This window comes from Calonectris borealis, chromosome W, assembly GCF_964195595.1.
Source record: "Calonectris borealis chromosome W, bCalBor7.hap1.2, whole genome shotgun sequence".
NCBI lineage: Eukaryota > Metazoa > Chordata > Aves > Procellariiformes > Procellariidae > Calonectris > Calonectris borealis.
In genome coordinates, this window is record NC_134351.1 from 19902792 (window position 1) to 19924069 (window position 21278).

General features: G+C 44.7%; 1 protein-coding gene across 8 annotated transcripts in view; it reads right to left on the reverse strand.

The window, feature by feature from the left end:
• Window positions 1-21278, reverse strand: part of LOC142075029 (NAD(P) transhydrogenase, mitochondrial-like) — an 86716-nt gene that overhangs the window by 36425 nt on the left and 29013 nt on the right. For all 8 annotated transcript variants that reach the window (XM_075136025.1, XM_075136020.1, XM_075136019.1 and 5 more), the window contains 4 exons: window positions 20211-20406; window positions 19354-19587; window positions 11379-11539; window positions 10440-10619 (listed from right to left, as the gene is read on the reverse strand). In XM_075136025.1, the coding sequence (XP_074992126.1) occupies window positions 10440-10619; window positions 11379-11539; window positions 19354-19587; window positions 20211-20406 (771 nt within the window). The remainder of the gene's footprint in view (window positions 1-10439; window positions 10620-11378; window positions 11540-19353; window positions 19588-20210; window positions 20407-21278) is intronic.

Consider the following 21278-nt stretch of genomic DNA (forward strand, 5'->3'; position numbering starts at 1 on the left):
TACATAGCCAGGAAAAGCCACTGGCTAAATGCTTTCACTGGCACGTCTCCTTGTGAGCCTGGTCCCAAAGCAATATCTGGAAGTAGGCAAAACTTGTAGTTGCAGTAAACTAAAATTTAGAAGCAGGAAAGGAACAGGATAAATCGCTTCTTAAAACAAACATGTGTGTCATACATCTGCTGTGCTAGCTCAGAAACCACAGCAAAATTTAAGAATGGATCTGGAGAGGCACACATACAAGCAAGAGGAAACACCCCCACAAAAGTATGCTTTCAAGTGTCCATTTTCCACTAACATTTCAAATCATGCAACTCCACAGGTTTTTTCTGTGGCCTGAGAAGATGTACGATTCTATGAAATTCAGCATCTAGCAAATAAGCACAACAAAGATGTTAGAAGAACTTTTGTTTATCCTGATACATCATTACTGTTTCAGATACTGTAAGGCAGGCACACAAACTCAGGCTCTGTGAAATCAGCATCTTTCTACTGACTGCAGTGGGCAGTAGTTCATATCCTCTAAGAACACACTGCCTTTGACGTATATCACAATATTAAACCTTCAAAGAGAAAAACAGACTACTTAGTATATTGCATCAGTTAAGTGTCAGGTAAGACAGTCTAGACAGAAGAATACCCTCTTCAGATGTTACACACGCTAAGCTTACAAACAGCAAAGCACTTTCTACTCATATCTAAACCAAAAGACAACAGTAAGACCAGACCAAAGGAAAAAAGTTCACATATTAGAAATCTGAGCATCCACACAAAGCAAGCATGAGATTGAAGCACCCTTGCCTGGCTATGCACCACAAAGCGAAGGAAAGAGGAGGGAAATCTGGCAAAAAGGGGGTGGTACAGAAGGCTTCAAAATGAGCCAAGACCTCATCAAGCAACAGTTAACCAACGCAGCTAAGACCTACCCAGCACAGCGGCACTGTGGTAAGTCTTCTATAGCCTCTTTCACCTTCTTTACCATCACAGACCGCAAACAAAGTGCAGGCTTCACCATTCACAGATAATCCAACTACCAGCAAAAAGCCCTCTCTGCTGTGCATACACAGGTGATACTGGCCAGGAGCTTCCAGCCAGGGAAAACCAAACCCTTCATTCCCTGAGAACTCCAGGTCCTTCCACACTACACTGTGCCCACATAAACCACACAGCTAGTACAGGTGATGGGCCAGCATACAATTTGTAAGATTAACACAATTTGTCCCTTCTCTTGCTCTCTTTCATCACTCCAATTAATGGTTCCTCTTCTACTGTTGGAGTGACCACGGGTCGGAATAGGAGCGCGTTCCCGGAGTAATGAGGAGTCCCAATGTGGGTATGGTCATTCTCCTTTATTTCAAGATATTGTGCTACTTTTATAAGCTAGCCACACTAACACGCGCATCTACGAATCCTCTATTGGTTTACAGTCAGCAAGCACACGAATCTTAACATACACAGATTGGTCAAAAGCAGGTGTCCACGCGAACGCTTCCTGCGCCTGCATTCCGTTACATAATCTACTGATATTTACATTCCTCAGCCTGTTTTTCCTACTCTACTATCACTTCAGAGACTCTAAAACTACAATTGCTCTTTAGCAGCCTTATACTATTACTAACAAATCCTCAGTGCTTGGAATGTTCATAGGATGACCGTTATTTAATAAAAATCCCTCCACATTCTACCTGAAGCATTTTCCCCATCCCTAAGCATACTGATTCTAATACTACAGTTGGAATCATCAAGTATTCACTCTGGGGAGGGAGAGGAAGGGAGGGCGGGGGGAAGAAAAAAAAAAGAGAGAGAAGGGAAGGACATGCTAATACGATCAAATGTTCTGAAAAAGTCACATTGTGTTAGTGTTTTAAAAGAAGTCACAATTCACAGGAAGAGTGACTAGTACAGACCTCTGCTTTTTTGTTTTGAAGTTAATTTTTTTTGTCCTTAACTCACCTCAATAGGCACAAAAGAGGGATGGGTGGAAAAATCAAACTAATATGAGTGCAAAAATTAAGATATTATCTGAATATATGTTGGCCAATTTTATCAACTCATGTAAAAGCTTGAAGAGATTATCTGGACAGGCTTTGGAAGATTAAGCTACAGTTTTATCACACAAAGTAATTGGAAATGTTGTAAAAAGAAGTTTTCAACCATTAAGATGTTTCCACAAACACCTTTTAATCTGTAGTAGATAAGCTTCAATAAATATACTGCTTTAGATGAAAGTCATGGGGGGGGGGAAACTGTGTTGCTTCATTAGCACAGGTTACAACAGCCTAAAGCAGAGTTTATTGACACTCTTGAACACTTATTTCTCCTGAAACACAGCTTGAAGACAATGATATTGAATCCCTTGATTATAAGAATGCTTTTAAAGGTAAGGATTTCCATTAAAGGAAGTAAAGCAGAAAAGAAAAATGCTGGGGGAGAAACAAGTTATTCTGCTTATTGTTTAGAAATTATACAAAATAATTTTAATTTTACTACCTGATCAACTTTAATTGTCTAAGCTTATGTGAAGCAGCACAAGATTCCTAGAATATTACCTCAAAAACTAAACTTCCTGAAGCTTGAGAAATACATAGAGGAAAGCCACTCTGTCACTGCATAACTATTTTGCTAATTATTTCCCCAGGCTTCCTATTTACCTACATCCTTCCAAACAACAGATGCAAGTATCTCAAAATTCTGTGAGTTCTGAGAGGAGCTAGCAATAAAAAGGGGACAGTAAAAGAAAAATGAAGCTATAGAGTTACTATGCCTACTGGTAAATACATATCCAACAGATCATATTTTCATCAAGACTTACAAGCATTTGATCTTTAAAGAGCATACTTTTCATACCTGTGTTACCCCATAAGCATCATCTTTCTACTGATATTGACTAAATTGCTGACTATATACAAAAAAAAATATAAAAAGATAACCTATAAGCCACATAATCTGATTTCCTTTTGATAAGGATACACAAAATGTTCAGGAAAGAACAAGATTCTTTAAAATTCATACCTGGGATTGTTCGTTTGAACTCACCTCCATGAAGCTGCACAAAAAAACTTTTTTAAGCTTCTCTGAAATTGTTCCTCAAGAGAGATGAAAACGAATGATACTGAACATTCCTAACGTGATAACACCACCATTTATCAGCAGAGAGGAAGTAAAAGACGACAGCCAGGGATGACCATAGAAAAACATCAGGACAGGAGAACAGCGACACTGATCATACCAGAACACAAGAGCAGAAGTGAAACAGAATTACAAAACAGAGAATCAGGAGGTTGGCAGCTGTTACACTGTGAACAGTTTTCTTTAAGTCGTTACCTCTTCATCTTCAAAAACAAAAAGGAGACACACATGAGACAATGCAATACAATTAACACAGAGTTGAAGCTCAAGTTTGCTATGACACAGACGTTAGCATCAGCAATACATTAATGCAATCCTGCTGCCACCCCGTGGTACTTCAAAGTAGCTGTTCTGAAGAAAGTAGCACTCTCCCCTATAATACAAAAAACAAACTTTAAATCACTCTCTAGTCAAACCAATTGTGTTGGTTTGTTGTCGTTGTTTGGCTTATTTGTTTGGTGTTTTTTTTGTTTTGGTTTGGGTTTTTTTTGGTTTTGTTTTGTTGGGTTTTTTTGGGGGTTTTTTTGGTTTTTTTAAAGGAACTCACTACTTAAAATATCTCCTGCTGAAAAATTTTAAATTTAGTTTAAATTTAATAACACTGCAGAGGGACATAACTAAAAAGACAGCTGAGCACAAGAAATCATATCTATTTGAGCCCAGATTCAAACCCTGAAAGCCCAAATCAATGCAAAGGCTTTCCTCAGTTTTAAAGTGGGTCTCTCTCCAAACCAGAAAGAGATACGACTGACATCTAGTCCAAAAGTTTCAATCAAGAATATTCTAATCTCTAAACACCCAGCAGTCTGGTCTTCTGACTGCTTATCTTCCTGCTGTCGCGGTTTAACCCCAGCCAGCAAATAAACCCCACGCAGCTGCTCGCTCACCCCCCAACTCCGGTGGGATGGGGGAGAGAATCGGGAGGGCACAAGTAGGAAAGCTCCTGGGTTGAGATAAAAACAGTTTAATAATTGAAATAAAACAAAGTAGAACAGTAATAATAACAATGAGAACAACAACAATAACAGAATACACAAAGCAGGCAATGCACAACGCAACTGCTCACCAACTGCGTGTACACGAACCCGGGGGGCGAGCCCCCCCACACACCTGGTTTTTATACTGAGCATGATGTCACATTGTATAGAATACCCCATTGGCCAGCTGGGTCCACCACCCCAGCTGTGCTCCCCCTCCCCGGTACAAGCATCACCCAGCAACAGCCAAAGCATCAATGGGCCATCAACGCTCCTCTCATACCAAACCCAAAACACAGCACACCCCCAAGCTACTGGGAAGAAAGTTAACCCTGTCCCAGACGGAACCAGGACAATATCCACCCCTTATTCTATACCATCTACATCATGCCCAGGTCTCACATTTTCCCACACATTCCAACTACTCATCGCCACTTTTCCTGCCTTTTGATATATACACAAACAGGGATATCATTCCCTTAGTCCATGGGCCTTCCCTCTAAAATGTCCGTTGAGTTCATTTAGTCCATGACTTAGGATTCCATCTGTCATAACAGTCTTCCAGGGCAGGAGAGATGGTGTGTGCTGTTGGACTGTTGCATGCTGAAGCCAGTTCTGGGCGCTCGTCCAGTTTTATCATCGTTCCACTTTGCACGGTTTCATCAGAGTTCATTCTACATTAATCTGGGTGATTCTTACTGAAATACTGTTAATATGGCATATAGCAACCATAGAAGTGATGACATACAGTATTATATAGCAATTAACATCATACAATTCAGTTCATTGGCTATTTTCACCCAAAATCAAATCCTCTTGAGGTACACACCGCACTTCCCCATCCTTTTGCATTACCCACCAAGTGCACCGAGATACTTGAGCAAAAGCAATCCCATGGATGGGTTTTCCCTTGCCAGAGGCAGGAGTAACCCAGACTGTCTTCCCCAGCATATCTCTCATATGCACGACAGGGACTTTATCCCCCTCTACAGTACGTAAGGGTTTTGACTGGGCAGGGCCAGCTCGAGTGACACATCCCGTGGTGTTGACTAACCAGGTGGCTTTTCCTAAATGAGTCTCCCAATGCTTGAATGTCCCACCGCCCATTGCCCTCAGTGTAGTCTTTAGCAGTCCATTGTATCGTTCAATTTTCCCAGCGGCTGGTGCATGATAAGGTATGTGATATACCCACTCAATGCCATGCTCTTTGGCCCAGGTGTCTAGGAGGGTGTTTCGGAAATGAGTCCCGTTGTCTGACTCAATTCTTTCTGGGGTGCCATGTCGCCATAGGACTTGCTTTTCAAGGCCCAGGATGGTGTTCCGGGCAGTGGCATGGGGCACAGGGTATGTTTCCAGCCATCCTGTGGTTGCTTCCACCATGGTGAGCGCATAGCGCTTGCCGTGGCGGGTTTGTGGGAGCGTGATATAATCCATCTGCCAGGCCTCCCCATATTTATATTTCAACCATCGTCCTCCATACCAGAGAGGCTTTACTCGCTTGGCTTGCTTGATGGCAGCGCATGTTTCACATTCATGGATAACCTGTGCAATAGCGTCCATGGTCAAGTCCACCCCTCGATCACGAGCCCATCTATATGTTGCATCTCTTCCTTGATGGCCTGAGGTGTCATGGGCCCACTGAGCTATAAATAATTCACCCTTATGTTGCCAGTCCAGATCCACCTGAGCCACTTCAATCTTAGCAGCCTGGTCCACCTGCTGGTTGTTTTGGTGTTCTTCAGTGGCCAGACTCTTGGGTACATGAGCATCTACGTGACGTACTTTTACAACCAGGTTCTCTACCCGGGCAGCAATATCTTGCCACAATGCGGCAGCCCAGATGGGTTTACCTCTGCGCTGCCAGTTGTTCTGCTTCCACTGCTGCAACCACCCCCACAGAGCATTTGCCACCATCCATGAGTCAGTATAAAGATAAAGTACTGGTCATTTTTCTCATTCAGCAATGTCCAAGGCCAGCTGGATGGCTTTCACCTCTGCAAACTGGCTCGACTCACCTTCTCCTTCAGCAGTTTCTGCAACTTGGCATACAGGACTCCATACAGCAGCCTTCCACCTCCGATGCTTTCCCACAAGGCGACAGGACCCATCAGTGAACAGGGCATATTGCTTCTTGTTTTCTGGTAGTTTGTTATACAGTGGGGCCTCTTCAGCACGCGTCACCTCCGCCTCCTCTGGGGATATTCCAAAATCTTTGCCTTCTGGCCAGTTCACGATCACCTCCAAGATTCCTGGGCGACTGGGGTTTCCTATTCGGGCCCGTTGTGTGATCAGTGCGACCCACTTACTCCACGTAGCATCGGTTGCATGATGTGTAGAGGGGACCCTCCCTTTGAACATCCAGCCCAGCACCGGCAGTCGGGGTGCCAGGAGGAGCTGTGCTTCAGTACCAACCACTTCCGAAGCAGCTCGAACCCCTTCATATGCTGCCAATATCTCCTTCTCAGTTGGAGTGTAGTGGGCCTCAGATCCTCTGTATCCCCGACTCCAGAACCCCAGGGGTCGACCTCGAGTCTCCCCTGGTGCTTTCTGCCAGAGGCTCCAGGTAGGGCTATTCTCCCCAGCTGCGGTGTAGAGCACATTCGTTACATCTTGTCCTACCCGGACTGGCCTAAGGGCTACTGCATGAACTAATCTCCTGTTTAATTTGTTCAAAAGCTTGTTGTTGCTCAGGGTCCCATTTGAAGTCGTTCTTCTTCCTGGTCACTGGATAGAGAGGGCTTACAATTAGGCTGTAATCTGGAATATGCATTCTCCAAAAGTTATTTTGTTGATAACATCCATTGGGATCCGACGACATCCGTCCTGCCATTTTATTCCTAAGAACTGGATCTCCTGTGCAGGTCCCTTGACCTTACTTTGTTTTATGGCAAAACCAGCCTGCAGAAGGATTCGAATTGTTTTCTTCCCTTTCTCAAAAACTTCTTCTGCTGTGTTGCCCCATACAATGATGTCATCAACGTACTGCAGGTGTTCCAGAGCCTCACCCTGTTCCAGTGCAGTGTGGATCAGTCCATGGCAAATGGTAGGGCTGTGTTTCCAGCCCTGGGGCAGGCGGTTCCAGGTGTACTGGACGCCCCTCCAAGTGAAAGCAAACTGTGGCCTTCACTCTACCGCCAAAGGGATTGAGAAGAACGCATTAGCGATATCATTTGTGGCGTACCACTTGGCTGCCTTTGATTCCAGTTCGTATTGAAGTTCTAGCATGTCTGGCACGGCAGCACTCAGTGGCGGCGTGACTTCGTTCAGGCCACGGTAGTCTACTGTTAGTCTCCACTCTCCATTGGACTTTCGCACTGGGCATATGGGACTGTTGAAGGGTGAGCGAGTCTTGCTGATCACTCCTTGGCTCTCCAGTCGACGAATCATCTCGTGGATGGGGATCAGGGAATCTCGGTTGGTGCGATATTGTCGCCGGTGCACCGTTGTGGTAGTGATTGGTACCTGTTGTTCCTCTACCGTCAGCAACCCGACAACAGAAGGGTCCTCTGAGAGACCAGGCAAGGTGGACAGCTGTTTAATTTCCTCCGTCTCCAGGGCAGCTATACCAAAAGCCCACCGGTACCCTTTTGGGTCCTTGAAATACCCTCTCCTGAGGTAGTCTATGCCAAGGATGCACGGAGCCTCTGGGCCAGTCACAATGGGCTGCTTCTGCCACTCATTCCCGGTTAGGCTCACTTCGGCCTCCAATACAGTTAACTCTTGGGATCCCCCTGTCACTCCAGAAACACAAATGGGTTCTGCCCCTTTATAGCTTGGTGGCATCAGGGTACACTGTGCACCAGTGTCTACTAGAGCCTTAAACTCCTGTGTGTCTGATGTGCCAGGCCATCGAATCCACACAGTCCAGGAACCCCGGTTGTCCCTTTCCTCCACCTGGCCGGAGGCAGGGCCCCTCTAGTTCTGGTCATAGTATCTGTTTCTCACTTCTTGCAAACATGAGTCAAGGATTTCTTCATTACAATCCAAACTAAGATCAGCCCTTCTCCTCTGCCTGGGGAACTGTTAACTGGAGACTAGACCGTCGTGAGACAGGTTTTGCCTGAAAACTGGAGCAGCGTTTTTCCTGAGAGAACCCCCTTGTGTGACTGTTTTTCCTTGCAACTCACGTACCCGTGCCTCTAGGGTGAAGGTAGCTTTTCCATCCCACTGCCTCATGTCCTCTCCGTGGTCACGCAGGTAAAACCACAGGTTGCCCCGGGATGTGTACTTTCTATATCCTCCCTCTTGAGCAGAAGAATGCTGACTCCTAATGGCTGAGATACTGGTCCGTACAGGTGGAGAATAGGACATATCCTCTTCGAATTGCTGGACTTCCCAGGACAGTTTCTCCACAGCCGAGACAAGGGAGGAGGAGACAGTGTCTTCGTATTCCCAGAGTCTGCCAACCACATCATCCACCGTTGGTGCTTCTTTCTCTTTCCAGCAGAATACTGCCAACAAACTGGTATACGACGCTGGTGCGCTCCATACCAGCTTCCTCCACGTGGGTCGCGTGCACTGGACTTCATCTGGATCTTTGGGCGTTTGCTCGTTGTCCAGGTCACTATAAACCACCTCCAGCACACCTAATTCTCTCAGGTACTGGATACCTCTCTCCATGGTGGTCTATTTGCCTGGGCGATATATAACATCTTCTTTGAAGGGATATCTTTCCTTCATGCCTGACAGCAGTCGCCTCCAGAGGCTGAGGACCTGTGCCCCTTTTCCAATCGCTTTGTCAATGCCCCCTTCCCTAGCAAGGGATCCCAGCTGTCTGGCTTCCTTCCCCTCTAATTCCAGGCTACTTGCCCCATTATCCCAGCATCGGAGCAGCCAGGTAACAATGTGCTCGCCTGGACGACAGCTGAAATCTTTCCGCATATCTCGCAACTCATGCAGGGATAGGGATCGGGTGGTTTCCATCTCGTTTATGAGTTCTTCCTCTTCCTCCTCCCCTCCTCGTGATGGCCCTGCTCTTCCATCATCCCTTTCTACAGGACCTGACTTCCGCTTCATAGATTTCTTCTTCTGTACAGGGGCGATGGATACCAGCAAGGGTTGATCCTCTGGTTCAGCCACAGCGCCTGTCACAGAGGTTGGAGTAGCCAGTGTTTGTTGCTGGGGTTGATCTCTGGACGGTATTCCTGTATAGTTGTTTAACCCTAAACAAGGCCTGAACCACATTCAGGAGACATAGCAATATAAACATGCTTGTTTGAACATCCCAAGGATATTCAAAATTCTCAGGGAATACTGTGGACATCTTCATGAAGAGGATAGAAGAAAAAGGAGTTTCTGGAGATATGGAAGGGAAGATGAACAAGTGGGAGAAAGTGTCCTATCCTGTCTCCCCCCTGAATTCATTCTCCAAGGAGAAAAAAGTGTAATTACTAATAGTTTCTAAGAGTTGGTTCCTGAGGTACAGAGATGACGGCAGTGCCGAGTACAGGTACCACATTAGACTTATGATCAATGATTTTATCACCTCATAAAACAGCAGGAAAATGATAACCTTGGCCCAGTTCCAAATAATGATTAAGAGCACAACAGGGAACATATACTGCAAGCAAGGTATTATATAACCCAACATTGAGAGCCAGCCCCACAACTTTGACAGCCAATAAATCAACATTGTGACCAATCAATATAACGAATGCTTATAACCAATTTTGCCTTAACACGCTTTGGTCAGATCTATTGTTATCTCAACCCTTCGAGCCCCACGTTGGGCGCCAAAAAGGATTGTCGTGGTTTAACGCAGCAGGCAGCCAAATACCACGCAGCCGCTCGCTCACTCCCACCCACCCCCAGTGGGACGGGGAGAGAATCGGAAGGGCAAGAGTGAGAAAAACTCGTGGGTTGAGATAAAGACAGTTTAATAGAAGAGAAAAGAGAAAATAATAATAATAATAATAATAATAATAATAGAATATACAAAATGAGTGATGCACAACACAATTGCTCACCACCCACGCTGACCGATAACCAAGTAGCAATCGCTACTTCCTGGATCACGCCTACTATTCATATACTGAGCATGACGCCACATAGTATGGAACACCCCATTGGCCAGCTGGGCCAGCTGTCCTGGCTATGCTCCCTCCCAGCCTCTGAAGAGTCCTTGACTAGTAGGGTACTTAGCAACAACTGAAAACATCAGTGTGTTATCAACATTCTTCTCATACTGAATGCAAAACACAGCACTAGGAATAAATTTAACTCTATCTCAGCCAAAAGCAGGACACTGGTCTTCTGATTGCTTATCTTCCTAGCAAACATGCTGAATAAGGTTTCTCATTACTTGGAAAACAAGCACAATTTCTGCTCACTTCTTACCACACACATGATGTAAGAGAGGATGGCGCCAGAGGAGCCAATGAGTGCACCAACAATGGTCAACAAGTTGTTGTTCAGTAGGAAGCCCTCAGCACACAAAGCCCATCCAGAATAACTGTTCAGGACAGTAATAACTACAGGCATGTCAGCACCTCCAATAGCTGCTGTTAAAGTAACACCCTGGAAAAGGAAAGAAAACACACACTTCAGTATAAGCCACGACTAAGGAGAACATGCAAAGAGGACAGTCTGCCTGCAGCATTGAAAAATAAATATGAAGTTTCTTAATAACCCAATCCAAGTATTTTCAACATAGGAGACATCAAGCTATGGCCCGAGCATTTGACTTACTGATTCTGCCTTCTGAGAGGACAGGAAGGTACTCCACTGTCCTCATCCTGTACTTAGTCACATATTTTTACTCACAAAAATATCCCACCAGCTCCAATGAATTTTTCATACCAGTAAAGTATTCATACTGAGCAGACTTTGCAAGACTCGGTTTACAGAATGGTAATATGTAGGGTAAATTTTGCAACAGCCAGTGTGAGTGAATGGGGGAAGTTACACATGGGGATAATCTTATTAAGTTATCACGACAACCTGTACATCCAGTGCCTTTATAAGTATTTTAAGGATGAACTTTTTAGAAAGTCTTTTAAAATATCAGTTATTATTATCCATTATCAGTTATTAATATCCATTAAGTCATAGCTGTAAAAAGAAATTATATACATACGTGCCTGTTTTTCGGAACAGTTCTGTTTTACAGCTAGATTTAGTAAAGTCAGTTGCTACTTGCTACTGCAAGTTAACATACAGACACTATGATGATAGTGACTCAGGATGGTAAAATACAATCATCGAGAGGAAACTTGCAAAGCTGAAGAATGAACCGCTTGTTTAATTTGTTTCACCTCCTATAATTTCTCAACTTACCATTATGGCTGAGAGAGCTGAGACAGAACCTAAACAAGTAATTCCCATAGTGTAACTAGGATCAATCATGTATGGAACCATTCCACCAATGCTGGCAACTAGTAATCCTGCATTCAATGCATGTCGACCAGGCAAGAGCAGTGGTGCAGAATTCAGGATACCTGCAGTCAAATGCATATTCAGAGATTGATACATACATGCAGGAGAACCTGTCTCTTGCCCCAGAGAAGACTGAATACCTCAGCAAAAGAAAAATTTAAAAAAGAAGAAAAAAAAAGGGAAGAGCAGAAAATAAAACAAGTTAGTTGAAGCTGAGACCTTGTGCTGACTCAGTATTGCAACACATTCCAACTTATACCAGATTCTCAAATACTCCTGTTTAAACTCGTTTTACTTCCTAATCTCTCTTAAGTGTTTCAGAATAATCACAAAGACCTCTTTTCCTCTTGAAAAGTGCCCTTTTTTTTCCTTTATTAAACTTACTTAAATTCTGGCCCCAAGTCTTTGCATGCTGTGCATGAAGCTCTGTAATACGAAGCTCTTAGCTGGAACTTCTTACTACAGGTATTATTCTCAGTCTCTCTGTCCTGGTTTCGGCTGGGATAGGGTTAAATTTCTTCCTAGTGCTGTGTTTTGGTTTTAGTATGAGGAGAATGTTGATAACACTGATGTTTTCAGTTGTTGCTAAGTGCCCTCCTAGTCCAAGGACAGCTCCCATGCCTACTGACTGAGCTAGGTACACAAGATGGGAGGGAACATAATCAGGACAGCCAGCCCAGCTGGCCAATGGGGTATTCCATACCATGTGATGTCATGCTCAGTATATGAAGGGTAGGCGTGATCCAGGAAGTACCGATCGCTACTTGGTTATCGGTCAGCGCGGGTGGTGAGCAATTGCATTGTGCATCACTCATTTTGTATATTTTATCATTATCATTATAATTTTCCCTTTTTTTCCCTGTTCTATTAAACTGTCTTTATCTCAACCCACAAGTTTTTTTCACTCTTACCCTTCCGATTCTCTCCCCGTCCCGCTGGGGGGGCGGGGGGAGTGAGTGGGCGGCTGCGTGGTATTTGGCTGCCTGCCAGGTTAAACCATGACAGTCCTTTTTGGCGCCCAACGTGGGGCTCGAAGGGTTGAGATAACGACACATCTGACCCGAACGGGTTAAAACAAATTTGTTAGAAGCATTCATTATATCACTTTAGTACTCGATGTTCACAATGTTGATTTATTTGCTCTCAGAGTTTTTGGATCTGTTCTTGCAGTTTTGGTATGTAGCACCTTACTGGCTGTCTATACTGCTGATTATCAGTTTTTATGTGGGGTTGGTCATCTCTGGGAAATGGACTAAGGTCATTGCTTTGCTATACTGTGTGACACTGGTTTATGTTATGATAAAATTATTGGTCACGAGCCTGTACTCAGCACTGCCATCATTCCTGTTCTTCGGGAGCTATCTTTTGGAAACTATTAATAATTACACTTCTTACGTCTTCACCTCAGAGGATGAATTTAGTGGGGAGACAGGATGGGACACTTTCTCCCACTTGTTCACCTTCCCCTCCATATCTTCAAAAACTCCTTTTTCTTCTATCCTCTTCATGAAGACGTCCACAATATTCCCTGAGAATTTTGAATATCCTTGGGATGTTCAAACAAGCATGATCATATTGCTATGTCTCCTGAATGTGGTTCAGGCCTTGTTTAGGGTTAAACAACTATTCAGGAATACTGTCCAGAGATCAACCCCAGCAACAGATACAGCGACTACTCAAACCCCCACGACAGGCACTGTAGCTACTTCAACCCGCACGACAACCACCGTGGCTACTTCAACCCCCAGAACAACCACTATGGCTACTCAGACCCCGGCAACAGTCACTACAGTTACTCCAACCCCCGCAACAGGCACTGCAGCTACTCAAACTCCGCCAACAGTCACTGCAGTTACTTCAACCAGTGCGACAAGCACTGCAGCCACTCAAACCCCAGCAACAGTCACTACAAATACTCCAACCCCCGCGACAGGCACTGCAGCTACCCAAACCCTCGCGACGGGTACTACAGCTGAACCAGAGGACCAACCATCGCTGGTATCCGTCGCCCCTGTACAGAAGAAGAAATCTTTGAAGCGGAAGTCAGGTCATGTAGAAAAGGATGATGGAAAAGCAGGGACATCACGAGGAGGGGAGGAGGAAGAGGAAGAACTCATAAATGAGACGGAAACCACCCGATCCCTATCCCTGAATGAGTTGCGAGATATGCGGAAAGATTTCGGCCGTCGTCCAGACGAGCATATTGTTATCCGGCTGCTCCGATGCTGGGATAATGGGGCCAGTAGCCTGGAATTAGAGGGGAAGGAGGCCAGACAGCTGGGATCCCTTGCTAGGGAGGGGGGCATTGACAAAGCAATTGGAAAAGGGACACAGGTCCTCAGCCTCTGGAGGCGACTGCTGTCAGGCGTAAAGGAAAGGTATCCCTTCAAGGAAGATGTTATATATCGCCTAGGCAAATGGACCACTATGGAGAGAGATATCCAGTACCTGAGAGAACTAGGCGTGCTGGAGGTGGTTTATAGTGACCTGGACGATGCGCGAACACCCAAATATCCAGATGACGTCCAGTGCACCCGACCCATGTGGCGGAAGTTGGTACGGAGCGCACCAGCATCGTACGCCAGTTCGTTGGCAGTACTGTGCTGGAAAGAGGAAGAAGCACCAACGGTGGATGTCTTAGTTAGCAGACTTCGGGATTTCGAAGAAACTATCTCCTCCTCCCTTGTCTCGGCTGTGGAGAAACTGTCCCGGGAGGTCCAGCAACTCAAAGACGATAGGTCCTATTCTCCACCTGTATGGACCAGTATCTCAGCCATTAGGAGTCAGCTTTTTCTCCTCAAGAGAGAGGATATCGAAAGTACACACCACGGGGCACCCTGTGGTTTTACCTGCGTGACCACGGAGAGGACATGAGGCAGTGGGATGGAAAACCTACCTTCATCCTAGAGGCACGTGTACGTGAGTTGCAAGGAAAAACAATCACACAAGGGGGTTCTCCCACGAAAAATGCTGCTCCAGTTGTCAGGAAAAACCTGTCTCACAACAGTCCAGTTTCCAGTGAACAGTTCCCCAGACAGAGTAGAAGGGCTGATCTTACTTTGGATTGTAATTGCAATGAAGAAATTCCTGATTCACGTTTGCAAGAAGTGAGAGATGGATACTATGACCAGAACTAGAGGGGCCCTGCCTCCAGCCAGGTGGAGGAAAGGGACAACCGGGTTTACTGGACTGTGTGGATTTGGTGGCCTGGCACATCAGACCCACAGGAGTATAAGGCTCTAGTAGACACCGGTGCACAGTGTACCCTGATGCCATCAGACTATAAAGGGGCAGAACCCATTTGTATTTCTGGAGTGACAGGGGGATCCCAAGAGTTAACTGTATTGGAGGCCGAAGAGAGCCTAACCGGGAATGAGTGGCAGAAGCACCCCATTGTGACTGGCCCAGAGGCTCCGTGCATCCTTGGCATAGACTACCTCAGGAGAGGGTATTTCAAGGACCCAAAAGGGTACCAGTGGGCTTTTGGTATAGCTGCCCTGGAGACGGAGGAAATTAAACAGCTGTCCACCTTGCCCGGTCTCTCGGAGGACCCTTCTGTTGTGGGGTTGTTGAAGGTCCAAGAACAACAGGTACCAATCGCTACCACAAGAGTGCACCAGCGGCAATACCGCACCAACCGAGACTGATCCCCATCCATGAGATGATTCGTCGACTGGAGAGCCAAGGAGTGATCAGCAAGACTCGCTCACCCTTTAACAGTCCCATACGGCCAGTGCGGAAGTCTAATGGAGAGTGGAGACTAACAGTAGACTATCGTGGCCTGAACGAAGTCACGCCGCCACTGAGTGCTGCCGTGCCGGACATGCTAGAACTTCAATACGAACTGGAGTCAAAGGCAGCCAAGTGGTACGCCACAAATGATATCGCTAATGCATTCTTCTCCATCCCTTTGGCGGCAGAGTGAAGGCCACAGTTTGCTTTCACTTGGAGGGGCGTCCAGTACACCTGGAACCGACTGCCCCAGGGGTGGAAACACAGCCCTACCATTTGCCATGGACTGATCCACACCGCACTGGAACAGGGTGAGGCTCCAGAACACCTGCAGTACATTGATGATATCATCGTATGGGGCAACACAGCAGAAGAAGTTTTTGAGAAATGGAAGAAAATAATTCAAATCCTTCTGAAATCTGGTTTTGCCATAAAACAAAGTAAGGTCAAGGGACCTGCACAGGAGATCCAGTTTTTAGGAATAAAATGGCAAGACGGACGTCGTCAGATCCCAACGGATGTGATCAACAAAATAACAGCCATGTCCCCACCAACTAGCAAAAAGGAAACACAAGCTTTCTTAGGCGTTGTGGGCTTTTGGAGAATGCATATTCCAGATTACAGTCAGATCATAAGCCCTCTCTATCATGTGACCAGGAAGAAGAACGACTTCAAATGGGGCCCTGAGCAACGACAAGCCTTTGAACAAATTAAACGGGAGATAGTTCAGGCAGTAGCCCTTGGGCCAGTCCGGGCAGGACAAGATGTAACGAATGTGCTCTACACCGCAGCCAGGGAGAATGGTCCTACCTGGAGCCTCTGGCAGAAAGCACTAGGGGAGACTCGAGGTCGACCCTTAGGGTTCTGGAGTCGGGGATACAGAGGATCCGAGGCCCGCTACACTCCAACTGAGAAGGAGATATTGGCAGCATATGAAGGGATTCGAGCTGCTTCAGAAGTGGTTGGTACTGAAGCACAGCTCCTCCTGGCACCCCAAGTGCCGGTGCTGGGCTGGATGTTCAAGGGGAGGGTCCCCTCTACACATCATGCAACCGATGCTACGTGGAGTAAGTGGGTCGCACTGATCACACAACGGGCCCGAATAGGAAACCCCAGTCGCCCAGGAATCTTGGAGGTGATCATGAACTGGCCAGAAGGCAAAGATTTTGGAATATCCACAGAGGAGGAGGTGACACATGCTGAAGAGGCCCCACTGTATAATAAACTACCAGAAAACGAGAAGCAATATGCCCTGTTCACTGATGGGTCCTGTCGCCTTGTGGGAAAGCATCGGAGATGGAAAGCTGCGGTATGGAGTCCTATACGCCAAGTTGCAGAAACTGCTGAAGGAGAAGGTGAATCGAGTCAGTTTGCAGAGGTGAAAGCCATCCAGCTGGCCTTGGACATTGCTGAACGAGAAAAATGGCCAGTACTTTATCTCTATACTGACTCATGGATGGTGGCAAATGCCCTGTGGGGGTGGCTGCAGCAGTGGAAGCAGAACAACTGGCAGCACAGAGGTAAACCCATCTGGGCTGCCGCATTGTGGCAAGATATTGCTGCCCGGGTAGAGAACCTGGCTGTAAAAGTACGTCACGTAGATGCTCACGTACCCAAGAGTCGGGCCACTGAAGAACATCAAAACAACCAGCAGGTGGACCAGGCTGCTAAGATTGAAGTGGCCCAGGTGGATTTGGACTGGCAACATAAGGGTGAATTATTTATAGCTCAGTGGGCCCATGACACCTCAGGCCATCAAGGAAGAGATGCAACATATAGATGGGCTCGTGATCGAGGGGTGGACTTAACCATGGACGCTATTGCACAGGTTATCCACGAATGTGAAACGTGCGCTGCAATCAAACAAGCCAAGCAACGATGATAGAACTGGACGAGCGCAGCAGTACGGAAATGAGAACTGGCTTCAGGAAGCAACGGCCCAACACCGCACACCATCCTTCTGGCCCTGAAAGACTGTTATAACAGATGGAGCCCAAAGTCATGGACTAAATGAACTCAGTGGACATTTTAGAGGGATAGTCCATAGACCGAGGGAATGATATCTGTGCGTGCATATATATATATGTGTGTATATATAAAGAAAGATAGTGGTGGTTAATTGAAATGTATTAAAAAAAGATGTGAGACCTAAGCACGACGTAAATGGTATGGAATAAGGGGTGGATACTGTCCTGGTTTCGGCAGGGATAGGGTTACATTTCTTCCTAGTGCTGTGTTTTGGATTTAGTATGAGGAGAATGTTGATAACACACCGATGTTTTCAGTTGTTGCTAAGTGCCCTCCTAGTCCAAGGACAGCTCCCATGCCTACTGACTGAGCTAGGTACACAAGATGGGAGGGAACATAATCAGGACAGCCAGCCCAGCTGGCCAATGGGGTATTCCATACCATGTGACATCATGCTCAGTATATGAAGGGTAGGCGTGATCCAGGAAGTACCGATCGCTACTTGGTTATCGGTCAGCGCGGGTGGTGAGCAATTGCATTGTGCATCACTCATTTTGTATATTTTATCATTATCATTATTATTTTCCCTTTTTTTCCCTGTTCTATTAAACTGTCTTTATCTCAACCCACGAGTTTTTCCTCACTCTTACCCTTCCGATTCTCTCCCTGTCCCGCTGGGGGTGGGGGGAGTGAGTGAGCGGCTGCGTGGTATTTGGCTGCCTGCCAGGTTAAACCACGACACACTCAAAAGCTGTATGCTTAGAAAAATATGACTACACAGATAACCCCAAATATAAAATACTCCTGCTTTCAAATGCTTTATTTTCACCAGTACCCTCAGTCACACAGACTTCCCACGTTGGCAGAGACTTGAGGGGAAGAGAGGTTTGGGGATTTGTGTGATTCATTTTCAATAGACAAACAAGTATTTATTTTCACCCTAGGCTTTAAAACAACACAGCAAAAAGTAAAAATAATTATCCATTACTTTTGGTGTAATTACTTACCGAGTGTCTCATTTAAATTTAGCTGAATTCAAGAGAAAGAATGAACTGATCAAATTGTGTGACCTGCTACCTCTAGTTCAATAGTATAGACAAACTTATTATTATGGTGCTGATATGACAATGGAAGGAGAAAAAAAACCAAACAAACAACCAGGAGAGTGGGCTGAAACAGGCAGTGAAGTTCACCAGAGACATGTGCATAAATCACTAGGAGGAGTGGAGGGGGAAGATGGAGACGAGAAAGAAAATAATCAAGAAGAAATAAATGAGTAACTACTTAGCAGAAATACATCAGAAATACATACTACTGACAAAGCCTTCAAAAGATTTTAAAGATGACAGCTTTCCATCCATATCATGCTTCCTCCTTCAATGGCTGGTCTCAAACACTGAAGAAAGCAAACAGATGTTTCCCCAAAGGAACTATTGCAAGGCTAATAACAAGATTAGTAATAGGAAGCTCTTAATACCTGTACTAAGAAGTTCCAGCTATCTCAGTCTCTCAGAAGCTGTGTGCTTACAAAACCAAAAATAAATGCAATAAAGAAGCCTTCAGGTGCATAAGAATCAGGAATTAGCAAGTGTTTAACTTAGAAGGCATATTTACTAAAATAGTAAGAGGCATGGAGTTTGCATAGTAGGTAAACAGATAGTGGATTGGATGGTTTAAAGTGAGTCAGTCTTAACTGATACTGCAGAACTACCTACCTAAACGAAGCCTGTAATGCTAAGAACAAAATCCCATAAATATTAGCAGTGCTCACTGAGTCCAGCAACACCAGGGTTTCAATTAAAATGTCTGCTCAGGAAGACGAAGTTGTGATCATAAAGGTTCAATAAAATAGTCAGGTACAGTGTCTTAACAACATTAAAGCAACACTCATTTCTAGATGAGATGAATTGAGGGAAGCTTATATGATTTGGTAATTAATAGCAGTAATATGTCCAAGCACTGAAGACAAACCTTTCATAACTAAAGCTGTACACAAGCAAGAACAGAATTTTAAAAAGTACACTCATAAGAATTAAACATATAAACTTTTACCTGATGCAAAATACAATGTTTCTTTCCAATTACACAGCAGTCTAAAGGCAGAGCTTAATCTTGGGGGGGGGGGGGGGGGGGGGGAATCTTTAACAAATACTTAGTTCTAAATGGAAGGTCTCACCTTGCAGTTTTCCATAAGCAACAAGAGAGCCACTGAAAGTCACCCCGCCAATGTATGTGCCAAGGTACGCCACAATCTTGGTGAGGTTTGCAGCTGGATCAGTAGCGAAGTGAGGATATTCAATCATGTATTCTGCTACACAGGTGAGCACAGCAGCCAAACCAACCAAACTATGGAAAGCAGCCACTAGCTGAGGCAGATCTGTAATCTGGATGCGCTTAGCAATCGTCAAACCTATTGAGAGTTGAAGACAGGAAGGAAGTCTTACAAAACACAACTAATCTGTGCAGCTAGAAATTGATATATCATAGTTCAGTGTGCAATGAATACATGCACATGCCTGTTCCAATGGAAAAATTTGTTCTACACTAGAAATTGCTATGGCATTTAACCAAAAGCTGCATATGTGTATTTTGTGCAATGAGGATATCATGGAAATTAGAGAGAAGATTAAAGTATATCATGTTCTTCAAAACTTCATTAAATATTGAGAAATTCAACATTTTCTGTTAAGAAAGCACAGTATGAAAAAGTGAATTTGGCAGCATTCAGTCAGCAACTGAACAGAAGTATGAAGTTGGGCAAGTTCATTCACCTCTGCATAGCCAGTTTCCCTAACAGGGATGATGTGCTCCTGCTTTTCCACCAGTCTCTCCATTCTTTACTGCATCCTGATGCATTAACAAAAGCCCTAGGACTTATGATTCTTTGTTCACATACTTGCAAAATAACATAAGCAAGCCATAAATGTAAGTTAGTCAATTCACCTGTGACCTATACAATATTTTGCGTATATACAGCTTGCATAAATGCACGTATAGAGCATATATTGTTAGTTTATAGTATCATACACATACCTATGGTACTACCGAGTGCCACTGCACCTGACATCTGCGACAACAACTCAGATGAGGGTTTAAGGCCTCCAAGAGTTGCTGCTAAACCTCCTGCAACACCAATCATACCCAAAGCATTTCCAAGACGAGCTGTTCCTTGGGTGGACAGACCAGCCAGGGCACCAACACAGCATAAGCCTGAGCCCAGATAAATCATCTTTAAAATAAGAAAAACATCAATATGCATACATGAAGTAGAGGCACAAAGTGCATAATCATTATCAAAATCTTTCTGATTATTACACAAAAGGGCAAATTTCTCCAGAATGCGTATAAGTCACCAGATGGCTTGTTCTTAACTGAAGTAGAAGTCAAACTCTTGACTGTAAGAAATTGTTGTATGGGATGGGTTGTGATTCTGGCCAATTAATATGCGATATCTATTAAAACTTTTTCCCCACTTTATGAGCTTGGTTTATCTGCACTGTGAATACTAAACTTGCATCAAGCCAGCTTTCCTCATCAGTTCAGAAGCAAGTTTTTCTTTAGTACAATCCCAAAGCTAAACTGTCCTGTTCATTATAGGAATAGTTTTGGAATTTGCTTATGGTGCATCTGAACTCCTGTTTTCAGAAAGTATAAACAAGCTTAAATGAACTGAGCTATACATGTCTAGATAACTGAAAAAAAAAAGCCTCAATGTATTGCAAGCCCCCAGAATAAAGCCATGCTTGGATTCACTTTTTCCAAACACAGAAGGCAATACACATTGATTTTTCTTACTATTAAAACAAATGCAAATAGAAGTCCATCTACCATAAAAGGTGCTATAGGTACAATCCCTGTACATCCCTCTGTGCTGAAATCTCATCCCATTCAGATGTCATACTTACTTTAACTGTCACTCCAAGTTAAACTTTCAGAAACATTTAAACCAAAGACTGGTTTCTATAGTCGCTCTAATATTTTAAGCTGTAATTTAGGAAAACTGTCCAATAAATAACAAAGTACCTGCTGCTTTTTTTTTTTTTTTTGGGGGGGGGGGGGGGAAGGGGGGAATTAAAGCTTTCAAAATTTGCAGATTCAGCA